General features: G+C 47.0%; 1 protein-coding gene across 50 annotated transcripts in view; it reads right to left on the minus strand.

Annotated features, from left to right (window-relative positions):
• The window catches only part of Tcf7l2 (transcription factor 7 like 2), a 193,106-nt gene that overhangs the window by 107,908 nt on the left and 65,070 nt on the right, over positions 1-20,128 (minus strand). For all 50 annotated transcript variants that reach the window (XM_032892273.1, XM_032892300.1, XM_032892322.1 and 47 more), the window contains one exon: positions 8,818-8,919. In XM_032892273.1, coding sequence (XP_032748164.1) covers positions 8,818-8,919 — 102 coding nt within the window. The remainder of the gene's footprint in view (positions 1-8,817; positions 8,920-20,128) is intronic.

Consider the following 20,128-nt stretch of genomic DNA (forward strand, 5'->3'; position numbering starts at 1 on the left):
TGGGTCCAAACCAAATTAGCTCCAGAAACTGGTTTTCTGCCTAATTAACGGAACACCGCAGTGGGAGGGGAGAAAGCCACATGCAGAGAAATGAACCACTGGGCTCCTTGGCTTCAAGAAACTTACAGTCTGGTTGGAGAAATAGGCAGATCCCAAACACAGAGTTAATCAGCAAGGCAAGAAATGGCAAGCCGGAAGGAATGGGGGCCAAAAGAACACTTTTGTTTTATTTACTGGAAAGATAAACATAGCCCAAACCATGAGCTGAGCTCTAAGACCTGTGTTAATTTAAAACAGGTTCCTGTGTTCAGTAAACAGAGCAGGTGCTGAAACCAAGTCAGCTTCATAAAGAAGGTTCCCATCTTGTCCCTTTATGCTAAATAGACCTCTGCAGAGAGGCCAGCCCTCCTCTAGAAGGGGTCTGAAGCCCCCCACAGACCCAAGACCCAGTGAGAGACTTACTCTCCTTGCAGAACCCAGAGCTTGCTGAATCTATTTTAAGAGAGAATCTTTTTTTTTTCTTTCCAGTAACCTTATTAAAGTCTGTGAAACAAATGTCAGGAAACACTAGCTAGCGGGGATCTGCCAGAGACTCTTCCCAAAGCACACCAGGACCCAGCTCCAGAGATGGCAAAGAGCCAAGCAAGACTGCCATCCCTCCCCCATTTGCTGTGGGCGGATCTTTCACACAGGAGCCAATGGCCTCTCTGAAAAGTGGGTGTGTCTGCCCAACAACCTAATCTGGGGATCACAGGACTGACCTAGCTCTTGCACCACGTCAAATAAACATCCTTTGCCCACTAAAACAACTCTAAAAAGCAACATTGTAACTAAAGTGGTTTGTCAAAGGATACACCTGTAACCCTAGCTCTGGAGAGCTAGAGGCAGGAGGATTGATAATTTGAGGCCAACCTGGGCTACACAGTAACATTCTGTCTCAAAAAGGAAGAAAGAAAAGATGAAAGAAGTAATTACATCAGAAACTGTAATTAACAGAGATTACGAGTACTCGAGGCTTCTGAAATAGCCCTGGAAAAACTGAGCATGCTGGGGTAGCAAAAGCAGATGTTGTGTGTGAATTATCTAAGATGGCGAACTGTGATCCGGCAGCAGCAGCTGCTCATGGAGGCCTTAAAGGTGAAGCCTTGGCAACCCTGTCTGCTGAGTTCTGGAGCAAGGGGAGTTAAGGGTTCAGCTTTCCAGGGAAACTTAAACCTTTCCTTTCACTAAGTTCTCCCCAGAGAACCATTCTAATTACAGAAATCTGACACTAACACCTCTGTAGCTGTAGGTAACACGCACAGAGTTGAGACCTTTCAGGAAGATAATATATGGCTATATATCAAACGAACAATTTTTTGAAACCTCTGGCCCTTTTCTAAATTCTTTCTTCATATCTTTCCCAAAAGAAAAGGACCAGGGGAGAGGATGGAGATGTCTAATGGGTCAACAACATGATACTGATTGCACAAATCAGGGTGAAATCACATTAAGGACTCCTATGGGTCATTAAAAGCCTTAAAAATTGCAATGACATAAATAAGTACTTACTGACTTTAGTCACTTTTGTTTTAAATAAATACAAAGCTGGAGCCTTTGAACACGGATAGCTAGGGGCAAGAGAATGTTTAAACGAAAAGCAATGGGAATACTAACATAGAAGAAAAAACCTAAAAGGAAGTAAACATCTCTGAAGCATGTGCTTTTCAAACTGTCTACAATAGATACCAAGTTTACTGATAAAGAATGCTATAATCACTAAAAAATTTATTGCATGGGGTTTGACCAATGGCTCCATAGTTAAGAGCACTGGCTGCTCTCCCAGAGGACCTGGGTTCAGTTTCCAGCACCCACGTCTCAGCTCACAACTGTCTCTAACTCCAGCTGCAAGGGACCTGACAAGTTCACACAGACGTGCATGCAGGCAAGTTCCTTTAGAGGAAGAGAGGTTCAATTAAAATAGGAGCAACTCTCATCCTTAAACAGTCTAAGATTTGTCAGTCACGGATGATAGGAATAAGATATAGACGGGGAAATTGTATAGAGCAGAGATGGCGATGGGGTCAGAATGACAGCATCTTCTGTGCGTACAAGCAGAATTGAACATGGAAAAGATACAAGGAGCCAGTGCTTCAGGGAGAGAGGGAGAGGTTTTCAGCACACAATGAAGATGGAACGCTCATGACGTACCCATGAAACAGGTCTCCACCAGAATACTTGCTTCCCAGGCTGGAATTCTCCAAGGCAAGAGTCAACTAGCAAACATCAATGAAGCTACCACAGGAGGGACAATGTGAGGGACAGTGTGGATTCCAAGGCCCTTAAACTTTGGTTCTACTCTGAAGGAAGGGGTTATGATGGAGGTTAAACGATCCTTTGTGACCTGGGTTTCTATCGCTACAGTGGGTAGCTACCAGACCAGAACCCAAACCTCAAGAACTTGAGAGATCCTGTAAGGACCAAAGGATGACTTGACCATTTGACCCTGAGCTCCACCACAGTCCTGGTCCGCCATGCATCTTGGGGCTTCACCATACACTCTTCCTTAGAGGTCTGTGATTCCACTCATGGCTCCTTTTCCCTCCAAAAGAAAGCCTGGGCACCTACTTCTCTGTGCTAACTCCCCACATAAAAACACCAAGCCTGTGCGTAGTGTTGACACGCTTGCTTTAGAGACAAAACAGACACACTCACGGGAGCCTTGTCCGTGAAAAGGGAAGGTTCTGACTCAGCTTTTTCCAGGAAACACAGGTGGAGTGTTCTAGAAAGGTTGTCTGAGTTATGGGTAACTGGATTAAATAAATAACCAAATAAATAAACAGCAAGAAAGGAACACACACACACACACACACACACACACACACACACACATACACTTAGCAGAGGGAAGGAAGATGGTTCACAGAAAGGGGTGAGAAACTTTTTTTAAAAAAAGAATCAATATAGTTCTCCGTCATCACCCAAAATCCATTGCTCTCCAGTGAAGTAAGTACACACACACCCTTCATGCAAGGTGCTAAGGAGTACCTGGTAATAACTACAATATATACAACCAGAATCCACTTCTCAGACAATCTGGAAGCTGGCAGGGATCCTAGAGCCACACCCTCAGTCAGACAGGTACGGAGCTCCCACTGACAGCACGCCCCCTGACAGTATAGGAAAAGACACGCACACAGTGTTCTTGGAACCAGTCTACTCATCTGTGGTGTGGCTATCTATTGAGTAGTTAAGAAGATGGCATACCTGGGACAAGTGGCCTTGTTCCACACCCTGACTCCCACCATCGTGGAAGCAGGGTCTTCATCAGAAGAATGATGGGACATCTTAAATGGACGAGGCAACACCCAGCACATTCTTCTGGGGTTATTATTGTGTGCCCACTGGTGTCCTATTTCTCAGTGTCAGGGAGGCGTTTTCCCTCACAGCACACAATCACAATGCCACCTCAGCACCAATGAATGAATCCATGACTGAATCAATATAAGTATGATCTCTCAGAAGAAAGAGAGAGAGAGGCGGGGGGGTTCTGTCCCAAACCTGCCTCATTCAGTGAAGGGCGCTCTCAGGCCACCCACCCTTTCCCTCTAGTCTGGCGGTGGTTTCCACTCTGGTTCCGTCCAAATCTGCCTGTGTCCACCATTCCCAGGGCCTGCAGTGTAACACAACCACCAAACCCTCCTTAGTCCCTTACAGATTAGATGTCACAGTACCAGGGTCTCTACCCTATCAGGGTCTCTCTGTTCCTTTCAACACCGATTCTTTCCTGCACGTCCTACACACATTTCCCCCTTTTGCCTCGTAAAGTCTACTCTCACCGCTGCTCTGCAGCTTCATACGCCACCTTCCACCAATGCTCCAAATCCCAAATGCTTTTCGCTGCCGTGGACTCATGAAAAATGTGCAGACATATGGCTTATCGTGGGATGTTCTCATACGTGTATACCATGGACAGGCTTAGCCAAGACCCTCAAGAACTCATTCTTTTGATTGCTGTTCCTTTAATGCACGCCTACACAGATGAGAACATTTAGAATCTTCTAGACCAGCTATTTTGAAATACCCAATTAAACCACGTCAGTCGTCATCAGCCTACCCGTGCCACAGAACGTGGGAAGTCACCCCTCCTATTCAACTGTATCTTTTATCCATCTTCTAATCATTCTCAAATGTCCAGGCATGTGATGCCCAGGTCCCTGCAATCTTCCCAGGCACAGGTAAGGGCACCATAATTTTTGCTAGCCTTGACATCTTTCCATCACACAGCCCCCTAGCATTTAGAACTTCCCAGAAACATGGAAACATTAAAAAAAAAAAAAAAAAAAAGTTGGAAGCCTTCACTTGCGTTTAATCACATAGAGGCTGCTCTCAAGGTCATTTTTAAATTAACAATGAGTAGTTCCTCCTGCACTCTGAGAAACAAAAACTCCTGGTTCCTTGGACCCTGGGTCCCTTGGAAATCCTCAGCACTGAGGGGAGGCACTGTCTGAAGTCGTGATGCCTAGGCTGTATGTTGCAAGGTTTCTGCTTGCCATCAGCATGTAAGCAATTAAAGGAAGGAAGGAGGGAGGGAGGGAGGGAGGGAGGGAAGAAAGAAAGAGAGAGAAAAGAAAGAAAGAAGAAATACGGAAGGAAGAAAGGAGGGAGGAAGGATGGAAGAAAGAAAAAGAAAGAAAGGAAGGAAGGAAGGAAGGAAGGAAGGAAGGAAGGAAGGAAGGAAGGAAGGAAGGGCGAATGAGAGAACCAGCAATGTCTGTCAGGTTCTCTTCGTTGGGATTCAGTTTGCTTTTCCATTCCACCCTTCGATGCTCATTACACAACAAAACACCCAAGACAGAGAAACGGGAAAAATCCACCCCAAGGTAAAACTCCACACTGACTTCAAAAGGAAACCCCCAAGATAAAACTGTAAAAACTTTTGAAGCCTTTTTGCTGGGTTGTAAGACACATGCTATACCAAAATACCACCATTTTGGGTCTAGAATCTTTTTTTTTCTGGGTACAAAGGAAGTTAAATGAAGGCCTTTGTATAGCAAAGGCACCTGGGGAGGTACCCAGGGAACAAGCCCTAACCCCACAGCTTACAAGCAGCTGGAGGTAGTCTGCCAAGCCTTGCACAAGACACTACCACCCAGCACAGCCCTGCAGCTACTCCTCCAACTTGTGAGAGGAAAAAAAGAATTAGAATATAAATTTCAGAAATGTCAGAGAAAGTAAAGACAGACAGATTAGAAAATGGAGAGAGAGAGAGAGAGAATGAGATTGGATATCTTAGAATGCGTTCCTTGGCATTTTGAGACTTCATGAAGTCAGTGGGTTGAATAGCAGAGTGAGTATGGGGAAGAGGGAGGCAAAGTCTCCCTCACAGGAAGAGTCATTGTTTGTTCAGCCAATCAAGACTAGGGAATGATCTGATCTCTCCTCAGAATCCAGACTGGGAATCACCTTGTTATAATAAAAAAAGATGTCATCTATTGGTTAAAGGCACTAAAGTGTATGAGGTATTTTGTGGGAAAGGGTTAACATGAGTATCACTGGGTAGGGCCAGGTTGTGGCTCAGTAGAAGAATGTTTGCTTAGCCTGAGCGAAGCCCCAGGTTCTAACCTCAGCACCAGGAAGTGAGCCAATGAATGAATGAATGAATGAATGAATGAATGAATGAACACACTGTTAGGTAAACTAAATCCTCATTAACATCCATTCCACAATCAAGTCTTTAAAGGTGTGTGTGTGTGTGTGTGGGTGTGTGTGAGAGAGAGAGAGACAGAGAGAGAGAGAGAGAGAGAGAGAGAGAGAGAGAGAGAGAGAGGAACAATGTGTTTACAGGTGTCTGTCAAGGCCAGAAGTGGGTATCAGACATCTTGGATCTAGAAGTTACAGGCAGTTTGGAGCCACCCCAGGTAGATGCTGTCATTGCTAACTCTGGTCCTCTGACCTCAGTCAATGAATGCTTTTAACTGCTGAGCCAGTTCTCCTACCCCCCACACATCAACTTCATATGGCATGGAAACCTTCTAACCCATCGGGAAAAAAAATCGCAACCAGATTAATATGTTCAGGAAAATACCTTATATTCCCAAAGGGAGGAGTCTCTCTCAAGAGGTGGCCCTGGAGCTAGCTACTTTCTTAGCAATCTGTGACAGTCACAACCTCAGTGACTTGACAACAATCCCCAAACACTTCTCTGTTTTCACAGTGAAACACCAGAAGTAATTTAGAAACAGCTCAGCCCACAACGTTACAATAACCCAGATTTCGGAGAAATTAAGAAACAGCCCGTAGAAGACCGTTTTGAAATACGTCTGGTGATGTGCTGTGATATGATGACACTTTCTTTAACAGAATGAAAAACAAGGCATGAGGAAGAGCCCCTAGTGCTGGGAAAGACATCCGATCCACGGCCAAATCCGAACATGAACCAGAGCCCTCTGACCACTGTACAGAAACCCAAATCATGCATGAGCCGCACTTCACGAAGCTCCCTGGGCCAACTCACTGTTCCCACCGTGGGATGGGCGGTTCGGGTTGACAACATAGCTCTGTGTCCCGGGAGAGGATAATTCAGCACTTTCCAAACTCGGTCTCCCTTTGCCTAAACTCACAGCTTTTTTCCTTTCTCCTCAGCTCCCATGGCCTACCTTCCTCCACACGCCTATAACCTCTACCAGATGGCTGGTCCCCAGGTCCCAGAGGACACAAGCAGTCAGCAAACAAGAGAGTGTGATCACTACCAGTCCTGGCTTCTGCGGACGGAAGTGCCCACCTCGAAGGTGGCCGTGATATGTGTGCCTTCTAGTAGGGGAAAAGCACTTCATTCTCCCCTCTGAGCCCCTTGCCAAGGTCCATGCTGCTTCCTCAAAGGCTGTCTTCCCACCATCTATAGACTGTCAGTTTCCACACAAGAAAATGAGGCTCTGATGACCCCAGTTGTGACAACTGTTCTCATGGGCTTTATAAAGGACAGGAGGGGACAGTCGTGACAGCTCACACTTGTGTGAGGGCCTTGCTCAGCACTGCTGTGGCCCATGGTCTTTGCCACCACAGGGGCCTGGCTGAACACACTCTGTTAGAGTTTGCAGGGGTTACCGCCCTTCTCTGAGGTAAAATGTGGGAAACTTCCAGGGTAGAGAAATTTCAAAGCCTGGGCAGATGTTGGGAAATCCACCAGCATAGGAAACAGTGAGCTTCGACTCACACTCTAGGACCCTGTCACTGTGTGTGTTCGGATGTTTTCAACATGGCATTTGATTTTCCAGAGGCACTTGAATTGACACCTTCAGCCAACCTCATGTGGCAGGCTGTCACCGGCCCCGATGGTGAGCCAGCTTACAGTAAACAAAACAGAGTCAGCCGCGAGCGAGTGTCACTCTGGACTTTCACAGAAGAGAATGTACTAGAAGGCCCCGGAAAGGAAGCAAAGCGCTGGATCCAGCCTTTGCTCGAGCTGCTACCTCGGTGTGTGACGTTGGGCAACTCGCTTAAGACCTCTCTGGGCCTGGCTCACTCACTCTCCTCTTCTGAAATCGGATTGGGCCTAAGATGATCTAAGCTATCGACTCCAGCCCTGGGGTCCCGACATCCCAAGAGCGTACATAATTACAAGCATCCGTTTAATTGTGGGGTTGGAAGAGGGAAGGAGCTTCTAGCAGATGTCAGCCTTCTTCCTACATGCCTTACTTATACCATGAGAAGTTAAGACATTTCCACTCATCATGGTTCCAAACGTGGCTCTACAGAAATTAATTATGTTCAGATACACACACATACAGCTGAGGCCTGGCTAGGTAAATAATAGATACTCAATTACACCAAGCTACCAAGTCAGGAGGCGGCCTGAAATGTGACAAAATGCATCTTAAGATTTTCTACTTTAAATTATTTTGCAATTTTTAGAGATTCTGAGTAATGTAGAGGCCAAACATACTAATGGGTAACATTTTGTGATAACGTCAATAAAAAATGCATGAATTATCTCCTGCTTTGCATAATTCTACCTGTCATGAATTCGTTATAAAAATATGTCTTTCATTAATTATTTCAAAAGTCTGAAGTCCAGCTCATGATATAAATATATAGAAGGAAATAGATATTCTAATAAGGCTGAGCTACCTTCTCAGGAGGCTAATTTATAAACTTCCAGAGCCTACGCTATGTTAGGAGAGCGCATTAAAAATATATGTTGACACACACTTGATGCTGTAGTCTCTCAGTAAAAACAAATGTTTTCTGTGTGGAGCCCACATGCTTTCAAGGCTGTGGGTACATGGATTAAGTTTAATTTTGGGCCTTTCTAAATTCACTTCTACTCTAGGTTTCCAGTCAGCCAGCTCTGATCAAGTTTGTCCATCCTCGTGAAAAGCACTGCTTTCTGGTGCATACCAGGATAAACTGGGTAGATGGAAAACTTCAGTCCGAGAACTCCCTTATTCCTCATCCTCGCCTCTGTCTTACTTCCCCTAAAGTGCATTTTGCATTTTTTTTTCTAAACAACTGCTTCAGTACCATCTCTAGTTTCGCCCTGAAACCAGGAAGGATGTATCCTATTAACGGACGCCCACAAGTCTAGCTTCTAACCCAGAACATAGAAGATCATGGGGGAAGGAAGACTCAGGAAATTTCCGCGTGACCATTGCTGTGGTCCAGCAGCGGAGTCTCAGAGAGGAATAGCTCCTCAGTCGGACCACGATCAAAGCTAGTCTCCAGAAAAACATTTTTAAAGAACTGACAAATAGGAGTTTTTATCATCGGGAGAAAAGAAAAAGGCGTCTTATTCTTTGCCCCCGACAGAGGGGTGACTGTCACTGAGAGGTTACTTACAACGATGTGTGCTGGCGAAGGTGAGCGGGCATCCTTGAGGGCTTGTCTGCTCTGGAGGCTTCCTGCTTGGACATCGAGCAGAGGCCATTTCATCTGAAGATACTGGAAGAAAAGAAACAATTAACTCAGGGAAGGGGGGCCTGCGAACTAGCCCAGCTAAGGAATAAGCATTGTGCATTATTTACATCAGAAAGTTAACACACACACACACACACACACACACACACACACACACACACACACACACAGGCCAAAATAACACATGCAACAAACGAAAAGGTATGGGTATGGTTTTCTTAGAGCCAAAAGTCCAAATGGGGAAAATTAACATTACTGACAAGCACAGTCTTGTCTTCACAGGGTCAATCACAGGGTGGCTCCAGGAAAAGGGGGCTCGGTAGCAGGGCCTCGTTCTGAGGGGAGTCCCGGAAGGCATGAGAGAGATGGGGGGATGGGCAGGCAATGGAGGAGATTGGGGGACAATGGAGGGAAGTGGGGTACGGGGAAGAAAAGAGGGGGCAAAGGCAGAGAGGAAATATAGAACCTCAGGCTGAAAGGGCCTAGAAGACCAAATGTGCTCTTCCTGGGGTGTGGGGCTTCATCTTTAAAACACCATCATCCTTCAGTTCCTTCACACAGCCGAGTGTGCTCGGCCATGATGGAGCACAGCATTCCTCGACCAACCCAAAGCTTGGGAAACTAAAACCATTTCTTGGCAACAGATGCACCCCCAGGGCACGGTGCAATTGAAGCAGTCATTTCAGAAGAGCGATGTAACTCTTCGAGGTGGGCAGCCTCAGCAGAAGAGAGAAATAAAGGAACAAGCCGGTGTACTCCCCCACCCCCTTGCCTTTCTCTGGAGCAGGAGATGAACACGAAGCCAGCCAGTGCGGCTGTGAGATGGGGCTGAGTTGACAACTGTTCTAATTCCTTCTTTAGTTTGACAGAGAGGGAAACTGAGGTGAAGCACCGTCCAGAGACACTTTGAACACTCTAAGGGCGTGAGACTTCCCTGGATAACCACAGTTTCACAGAGGAAACAGGATGGGATGCCTGTAGAGACACCTGTTCAAGACCTTTCCGATCCCAAATGTCACGGGACTAAGGGACACCTGTAGCGCTCAGATGGACGTAAAGAACAGATGGCGTAATTCCAGAGACCGGAAGCAAAATGACTCGTCTTAATATTCACTACAAAAATGAGTGCACTTTTGTGTGAGGGACATCACGGTCACACGTGAAGATCAGAGAACAACTCGCTGGGGTCCGTTCTCTCCTTGCACCTTAAGAACTCTAAGGAATCGAACTCACGCCATCAGGCTTGGTGGCAAGCACCTTAACGGACTGAGGCCCAGAATTCTGAGTTCAGTACCCACTGTGGATGCTTGCTTTGTGTCGGGTCTTCTTGCTCAGAATAAGGGGGCACAGGAGATCCTGCCCCTGGGAAGCTCATCCTTGTGAGGCCCTCAGCCAGGTGGGAGTGGAATGTGGACAGCAGGCTCTCTGAGGAAACAATGCCCAGAGTAGATGTAGATAATTCTGAAAGATTTCTATTTAGAGAGAAGACATCAAAGGACGGTCCAGAGAGAGGCTTAGCTCAAACTCCATGTGGGAACAGAGAGGTCAAAGGTATCGACAAATGTGAGCATGGCGCCTCAAAGACATGTCTGTTTGGTAAGTTAAAACCAAACGTGGCCATGCTTCCCGGAAACACCAACAAGCTACCTGCAGATGCGTCGTCTGCTTTGCCTGCCTAGGTCCGCACAAGGCAGCTTCATCTACACCCCCAGGCTTTTGCCAAGAAGGCCCTGCGGTAAAGTTTTTCCTTGTGGGTAGCCTGACAAGATCTTCCACTGGATCTGTTTCTGCCAACCTCTAGTTGCTGTGTTAGTTCAAGGGGATGCCATATTTGTGAGGGGAGAGCGGTCTGCCCAAATACTGAAAGGCATCGGGATTCCAGGCACTGAATCCCAGCAAGAACCTCCTATTCGTGCCTTTCAAAAAACCCTCTTCCAAACTGGAGCCAGGAAAACCCCAAGTTTAAAACCATTGACGACAGTCTCCAGGGTACCCCAGCTCGGTCTCCAGACGGAAGGCTCTGGGAATCTGTTTCACCCTGCCTCACCCTGATTTTCCCATTCACACTTGCCACATAACTACAGGGGCCGCATTGGTCAAAACCACTCAATAGAGTCATTTCCTTGAGGCCAACCAAAAATGAACACTGGCCAGCACTACCTCTCCGCTTCACAAGAACCCACTCACGGCTCTGCAGGGCCGAACAGCCCCACCCTCGCCCCTGCTTTGCTCCGTTCGGTGGGAGGGTCTGATGAATGGTAAGTTTTCGTCTTTGACCATCTGTAAAGGAGGTCTGATTGCATCCTGATGCCAGCTCTATTGAGTTTCAGGCTCAGGGTAAGGTGGCAGACTTGCCCAGAGGAACCCACCCAAGAGCCGTCAAACTCCGAATGCGGTACCGGTGCGGAGACTCCTTAATTCCTAGTGTACATAAAAGCGTCATTGTGTTCCGTGTCCGATCTCCATAGGCTACCTGCACCACATATTTTTATGAGCCTACATTTCAGCGCCCTGAGCCTACAATACCCATAATTTTCAATTATGTCAGGGCAGCCCAGGACCACTGCCTATATAACATTACTGGTTGGAGGAAATGAGAGCCACCCTGCTGCCCAGAGAGAGCTAACCAAATCCAGATGGTGGAGGACAGCCCCTGGCCCTGCCGACCGACCGACCAACCAACCGACCGGCAGGGACTCCTCAATGACAGCCTCAGATGCTCCTTTTGGGTGCAACCTGATACCACTGAACAGCTAGGCATCCGAAAGGCCATGCTCGATAGTCAGAGTGTGGGATGACAGGGTTCCTTTTGGGAAAGTGAGTACTAGGTTGGGATTTTTATTTTAAAAGACATTATTAACTTCTCCCAAAAGTGACCCTCCCCGGTTCCTTCATCTTCCCCCACCAGTCCTGGTTAACAAGAAAGATAAACAAATGAAGGGTTGAAGAAGGAAATTAGGTTCAATTAGAGCCTAAAGGGAAACCTCTCCCTCCTGGAGACATTAAGCCCTGGGAAATTCTATTCTGCTGAATCCTAAAGGAAGACGTCGGGTGACATCTCAGACTCAGAACAGTCGAACACCCATCTGCCTCTCCATTGCAACTTTATATCCTTTGAGGAAACAGAGTATCTCCGCCATGCTAGGAGAAAAACAAAACCAGGCTCCTGCTTGCTTCCTCGCCGGCCTCTCCCCTCTCCGCATGGAAATCATGAATTGCCTACAAAAACATTGCACTTTTCAACAAACGACAATCAAACGGGGCTGAGGGAATTCCTACCTTGAGAACTGTTGAAATGAGGTCTGCTCAGCTTTCATTTAGTCAAAAAATAATTCTACTAATACGTCCATCCCGACTTAGGCGGTTTTCATCTTTTGTTTAATGATAATGTCCTGATCGTGGCCCACTAGGCCTTCCTCCAAATCATGTTTTATGATATGTCTCTAGGATCTCGGCTTAAGACTTGGGGTACAAATACAGCACCAAGGCCTGAGGGGAATCAGAGCTGCTCCAAAGTCTGCTGAGTTGTTAACGAAAGAGAAGAGCCAGGGGCTGGCTCCGTCGGTCCTGTGTGTGCTGTGTAAGCATAAAGACCTAAGTTCCAGGCCCCCAAATTTAAAAGGTGGGGCACACCTACAAAATGAGTGTTGGGAGGTAGGAACAGACGGGTTGGTCCCCTGGACCTCGTTGGCCAGAGAGTCAAACCAACTCCTAGAACTCAAGTTTGGTCTGAGATCTCATTCCAAAATAATGGAGAGAGACTGAGATAGTCACCTAAAGTCAACCTCTAACTTTCACATCTATACAAACGCCCCCCACACACATACCCCATACACAGGGAAATGTGTACACACATGTATACATATGCCCCACATACACATACCCCATACACAGGGTAATGTGCACACACATATAATACACACGTCCCACACACATATTCCATATATAGGGAAATGTGCACACACATGTATACACTCACCCCACACATACCCCATACACAAGGAAATGTGCACACACATGTATACACATGCCCAACACATGCCCCATACACAGGGAAATGTGCACACACATGTATACACACGCCCCACACACATATTCCATATACAGGGAAATGCGCACACACATGTATACACACACCCCACACACACATACCCCCATACACAGGGAAATGTGCACACACATGTATACACATGCCCCACACACATACCCCATACACAGGGAAATGTGCACACACATTTATACACACACATCATACAAATACACACAATAATGGGCACCCACATTTATACACATACCCATGCAGCCCATACATATACACAAGGAAATGAGCACCCATATGTATACAAACACACACGGAAATGTGCAGAAGAGAAAAATGTATAAGCATCTGTAATATCCTTCCATCCCCCCCAATTTCTTCCATTTCCCCCCAAAACAGGGAGCAGGTAAAAGGTGGGGAAGGGCTTCCAACAGAAGGTTTCAGGGGTTACTCCCACAAATCACCTGCATCCTCCAGGACCCCACCATCAGAACCTGTTACTTTCTGGCTTCTACTGGGGGCTGGTGCACACTCCTAAACAAACAGAAGGACCCAAACACAATGCCAATGACGACAAAGTTGTCGGGAAAAATTCTCATCCGTTATTAAACACCAGTCATTTCCTGGCAATTCTGTTCATTCTCTGGTCCCACAGATGGACAGGTAAGTAAAGATTGCCCCAACTCTCCTTGTTTATTCAGGACAGGGCTTGAAAACTTCTATAAAGTACCAAATAGTAAATATCTTAGGCTCTGTGCTCCATGACCATGCCTGCCAATGGGAGTTGACAGCACCTGCCCCAGCAAAGCATGGATATGTTATGTTACATTATGGCAACAAGCACTCAATAAATTGTATTAAAAGGACAGTGGTATCTGAACTTTCTGTATTGGGGGGCGGGGCACTATTCTTCTACTGGTCTTTTGTTGTAGCCAGTGGGGAATACATGCATGTGAATACAGGCATGAAGGTCAGACAGCACCCCAGATTCTCCTAGCATCAGAGCCACCTGAGGTAGATGCCAGTTCCCTAAAGCTTCCTCTTGATTTCTTGAGCCATTTAAAAGTAACAAAACTCATTTAAAAATAAAAGTTAATTCTCTGATTGAAAGTGTTTGCCTTCACTTCTGAGGCATTTGAACACAGGTGCAAGCCAACGGAGAGCCCCAGCCTGCACACAGCCATTCTGGCTTAGAGAGTTGGGTAAAGGACGGCTATGGAAGTTACCTCCAAAGGATACCATCCCTGTATAAGTCTTTGGTGTGGACACTGAAGTACGGTCATGTAAGAACGTGTGTTCAGCGGCTCAGAGGCAACAGGTTAGATTCAAATGTCAACGCCAGACTCAAGTTCTGAGGATTATCAGAGAATCTGGGCTAGACATGCTGCCTCACACCTTCAACCCTAGGTAGATCTCTGGAGTGTGAGGCCAGCCTGGTGTATACAGTGAGTTGTAGAACAGCCAGATCTACATAGTGAAACCCTGAGCCCTCTGTCCAAAGCACCCAGCCACACGCTGGACCACCACTCCAAAGTGACTGACTGCCTCTCCTGTCCAAGGTAGAAGTTCTAGAAATCTCTGAACAATTCTGACTGGAAAAGGTTCATCACTTCCCAGAGGCACTGTGTCATGTGACTTCAGATCATCCCCGCCCCCCAATAGAGCAACAGGTGGACTGTCCTCGGGGCACAGAGAAATGATCTCAGAGCTTTAAAATCAACTTTATAGAACTTCCTTTCTTCAGCACTTCCCCTATGACAAGGCTGGAATGTAGCCCGCTTGCACAAAACAAGGCAGAGGGACAGTCAGAAGGTGAAAGTAGAGGTTAGGGAGGTGACTTGGTTTGGTAAAGTGTCGGTCTTGCAAATGCAAGGACCTGAGTTCAATCCCGAGAGCTCTATAGAGAGCAAAGCATGATGGGAAAGCAAAGCATTGGTGGGAAGCAGAGCATGGCGGGAAAGCAGAGCATGATGGGAAAGCAGAGCATGGTGGGAAAGCAAAGCATGGTGGGTAACCAGAGCATAGTGGAAACGCAAAGCATGATGGGAAAGCAAAGCATGGTTGCAAGGGCTTACAATTCCAGTGCTTGGGGAGGGGCTCACTGGCCAACTAGCCTGGCCTATTTTGCAAGTTCCAGGCCAGAAAGAGACTCTTGTCTGGAAAAAAAAACAAAAACAAAAACAACTGTGGCTGAGTCCTGAGGAATAACACCTGAGTTTGACCTCTGCCTCCATGAGCACCGTGCGCACAAACACAGATGCACGCACACGCAAAGATAACGAAGGTAAAATAACCTCTTCCAGAAAATTTAGTCCCACAGTCAGCCGTTAGTAAGAGACAACAGTGAGCAGACAATCTCCTCAAGCCGAGCTGATTCTGACTAGAAAAACCATTTCTCAGGAAACCGAATTAATTGGATCGATCTTCACAATGGATCCCTGATGAATCCCCACTGACAAGATCTCCTAAGGTACTGATGCCAGAAAGTTGTAGATGTCTTGTTTCTAATAACATGGAAAGTCAGACACACGCTAAAGGGAAGGGTCACCATGGCCCAAGGCCCATGGTATCCAAAATCATGCAATCTTCCCTTCCAAGTAGCACAGTCAGAGGCTGGCTCCCCTGCCAACAGGCAGCACAGGATACAAAGCAGGAACTGTGTACCAAACCTTATTCAAGAAAAGGCCACCAGAAGCCACTTGCCATAAGAAAGAAAGTGCCAGAAAAATAAAATGGGCAGTTGAAGTATCCCCCTCCCGATAGAGATCATTGGACCTCTTCAGGAGTTCAAGTTATAAGAACACAGGCACACACATACACACACACACACACACACACACACATACACACACACATACACACACACACACACACACACACACACACACGAACACACACCCTGCTCACAACTAAGCCTGGATGACCCTTTCTAGCCTTTCTCCATTTCTTGGAAATGGAGAAGAGAGAATTCAGCCCATTTCCCATGAACAAGCAATCTTTTCCTGGTAGTCAAGGACTCTAGATTTATCTGCAATGGTAAAATTTGAAAAGTTGGGACAAAATGAAGTTTATACAGTGCCCTATATACACTTTCCACCAGTTATACTGACACTGAGCATAGTGGAACGTTCCAGAAGTCCCATCGGAACCTTGCAGGACGTCACTATAAGACCTGCTTGGCCACTGCTTCTGCAGATGCAGACGGTATAGGATGGTGGCTCTCATCCGTCCTACTGCCACACCCCTTAACACAGCTCCTCATGGTGTGTCGATCCCCACGCATAAAATTATCTTCATTACTACTTCACAACTGTAATTTTGTTGCTATTATAAATTGTAATGTAAATTTGATTTGCAATGTTGGGGGGGGGGACCGACCCACAGGTTGAGAACCACTGGTGTAGGGGATTACAGACTCCAGAGCTGGTTTGACTGAAAATAACCCACGTGGCTCTATTTTTTAAAGGCTTCACTTGCCGATAAAAACGTGACAAGATGCAGACATCGGTGATTTCTGGTTTGGGATTCGACGTAATGAAAGCCTCGAGGAAAAGGAAACCCCAGCCTGAAGGATGGGAGTTTTCCAAAGCTAAACAAGGAATGGAACCACAGGGAGGTAGGCGAGATAATTAATTTCTCAAAAAAAAAAAAAAAGCCAAAAAGAAAACATGCAGGTACCAGTGTCCAAAAATTTATCAACAGTCTTAGCCTTGGTTCCCGTGTCATTCACTTAAATAATGCGAAATGGCATCCTGAGGTTGGCTTCAGTCACAGCAGTACTGTCCCCAATAGCATCACTCATGGGTTGGGGATTTAGCTCAGTGGTAGAGCGCTTGCCTAGGAAGCGCAAGGCCCTGGGTTCGGTCCCCAGCTCCGAAAAAAAAAAAAAAAAAAAAAAAGCATCACTCACTGGAGCGTACCATAGCAGTGACCACAGCATCAAAATGAACTCTAAGAAATCAAAAAGACTATGCAGACCTAACATTTGTACAAGAAGGAAACTCAGACCTAGATGGCCATAAGTCACAAGACCGGTCCCAGGGCAGACGAGTACGCAGGGCCACCAACTTTCTCCACTCCACGTAGGCTCATCCCCCTAGCTTACCTCTGCTTTCCCTGGTGGATCTGTGCACCTCAAGCTCCAAACAGAGAAAAGAGCCATAGGTGTTAGCCCTGTTTCAAGTACCCAATCCCTGATCCTGAGGACATGAGCTCTCCCAGGTCACTGGACTACAGCCTCCCGCCAGTGCCACACAGATTGTCCCCGAGCCCCCCAGCTGGCGATTAACTGATCTCCTGCCTGCAAGCCCTGCTGGAACCTCCCATGAAGAGTCAGACCAGACTCCGGTCTCCTTTAGGCAGAAAACGTTTAGTCTCTCCTTTAAAATCAACCAGTTGTAGCCACCACAATTTTTATTACTTATAAAAAAGGGCCGAGAACAGTCAAGTTAATTGGAACGTCTGAGTTACCACCTGTGTCCCCACAACATGCCAAGGGAGACGCAGGCCATCTGCAGACCAGAAAACAAACCGGAAGACACAGAGAATCCTATGGAGCAAGTGTGGGTACTGCTGGGAGCCGAGCAGAACGTTGGATGCCCTGTAACTGAAAGGCAGCAAACCTTTTGGTTTTTAGAATACGAAAGCTGGATGTGCGGTACAACCTCAGAACGAAGTATTACGTAGGGATAAAAACAGACAGCATACGGACGCATACTAAACCCTGGCTGGTCCTGGACACTTAAAATGCTGTTCTGAAGAAGGCAGACTAAAAGGTAGGAGACGTGTGTATTGTTCCGTTTGTATAAAACACTCAGGAGCTAAGGAGAAAAGGAAAGGGGAGCAGCAGCTTGTGGAAATGGGGTTTCTTTAGGGATACTGAGAAATCCCAGAAACAGAGTGTTGGTGTGTGCACAACCTTGTGAATATTCTAAAAACCATCGAATTGTGCACTTTAAGTTTTAATTCTATGTGTGTGTGTGCATGTGTGTATGTGTGTGTGTGTCTGTGTGTGTGTGTGTCTGTGTGTGTGTGTGTGTGTGTGTGTGTCTGTGTGTGTCTGTGTGTGTGTGTGCGTGTGTGCGTGCGTGTATGTGAGCACATGTGTGAAGGTGTGTGTGTGCATGCTTGCGTGTGTGCGTGTGTGCGTGTGTGCATGTGTGTCTGTGTGTGTGTGCACACACGTGCGTGCGTGCGTGCGTGCGTGCGTGCGTGCGTGCGTGCGTGCGTGCGTGTGTGTGTGTGTGTGTGTGTGTGTGTGAGCACATGTGTGAAGGTACCCACAGAGGCCAGAAGAGGGCACAGGATCCCCTGGAGCAGGAGTTACAGGTGGTTGTGAGCTATGTGTCACAGGTGGTGGAAGTCAAGCTCACTCCTCTGCAGTGCACTCTGCGTGGGCTCTTACCTGCTTAGCGGTCTTGCCAGCCGCGAACTGTGTGCTTTAAATAGGTACACGTCGTGGCATCTCAGTTTAATATTACCTCAATTTAATATCAAAATAATATCTCAATTTAAAATGGCTTTTAAGAGAAGGCACGGAGCCATTCGACGGCTATCTCGTCGTCCGTCGATGGGAAGGGGACACTCTCCCGCCTTCCATGCCATGGCATAGCAAAGATGGGACAGGAGGAGAACCAGGAAAGGCCCTTGAGAAATAAGGCGTTTCCTAATGGGGCTGTGGTCGGCTGGGTCTCTGGGAGGAGAACACAGTCTACCCTGGATGAGAGATGCTGTTGAAGAGAAAGGGAAGTTAATGGCTGCTAGGCTGAAGGGCTGACGAACCCATGGTGAACACCCTGGAGAAACGGTCAAGTCAACAGAACCAGGAGCCGTTCACCTCAGCCCTTCCGTCTGGAAATGGGTGTGGCATTACTTCCTCCCCATAAAGGGTGGGTCAGCAAGATGGCTCCATGGACTAAAGCCCTGGGACCACCTGACCCTGGGCTTTGACCCTAGAACCCCAGAGGAAGAACTGATTCCACAGCTTGCCCTCTGGCCTACAAACACTCACGGGTGAGTGTGCAACCAATCAATCTATGTAAAAAATTAAAAACCTTAAACAAACAAAAAAGCCCACAGAAATGAAATAAAGGGGGATTTTACATAGCACAGATAATTAAAATTTAGAGGGTCCCCCCCCACAACTATTCAGGGGATTTAAAAACTACAGGTCTCTTGAGGTGATGGGTGACTTGGGAGGTAGAGACACTGAGTAAGGGAGTCTCGATATCCTGAGATTTTTATTTCAATTTTTAAGCCATTCGGTTGCTGCTGATTTTTTTTTAAATCAAAACTTTTCTTAATTCCTTCCTTTCTCTGTGGCTTGGGGCACACTCAAGGCAGAACTTTTCCAAGTAGAGTCTCCTCCCCTTACTGTATTTCCCAGTTCCCCACGACAAAAGACAGCCTGAACCCAGCAGTGGGAGAAGGAATTAACTCACTACAGTCCTCCTGCAAGGGAACCAAGTGCAGGCAACCTGACCCCCAGCTTCCTGCTCCAGCTGACATCACAGCAACCTTAGATGCCTTCTTTTCTGCAAGTTTCTCCCCTTGTCACATCTGAAAGGGGTCAGTGGCTCCGAGGAGGTCTCCCCTTCCAAACTTTTATTGCCGGTTTCTAGCTGTGACAGGCTTGTAGCAATGATGTTTCCTAACCCTACACCCAGGAGCCTGGGGTCAGCAGTGCCTCTGGTTAATTTTGCACTGGGAGGAAGAAGCCCCGGGTCAGGGTGGACATGTCTGACCTTCTGCAGTTCCCTCGACCCCCCTGCCTGCTCATCTGTGCTGCCTCTGCCAGAGCTGCCTGCCACTCAAGTATCATCTTGCTGTAACAAATTACTCCTAACCCAGGATTACTGCTCTTTCCAAATCCCTCCTAGAGAGCAAGGAAATAAACATTCTCTCCCAGGACTCGGCCCCAGTTGTTCCCCTGGCTGGTAATCTCCAGTTCTATTTGCTTCTCCTGTGAGCTTCATCTGGGAGGTCTAGCAGGTCAGCTGGGCCATCCTGGCCCACTCGGCTCTCAGGCGTAAACTGAATGTCTCAATTGTCTACCGGGCACAGTTAAAGACGAAGGCGGGCTTTTGGTCCCCAGACACCTCACGACCGACAGCTCCCTCTGCCCACATGTTTCTATCTGCCTGCAGACCCAACTGCAGTCACTTGAGGAGGTCCAGACTCCAAATTCCTTCCTAC

Source organism: Rattus rattus, chromosome 2 (assembly GCF_011064425.1).
Source record: "Rattus rattus isolate New Zealand chromosome 2, Rrattus_CSIRO_v1, whole genome shotgun sequence".
In the NCBI taxonomy this organism is placed as follows: domain Eukaryota; kingdom Metazoa; phylum Chordata; class Mammalia; order Rodentia; family Muridae; genus Rattus; species Rattus rattus.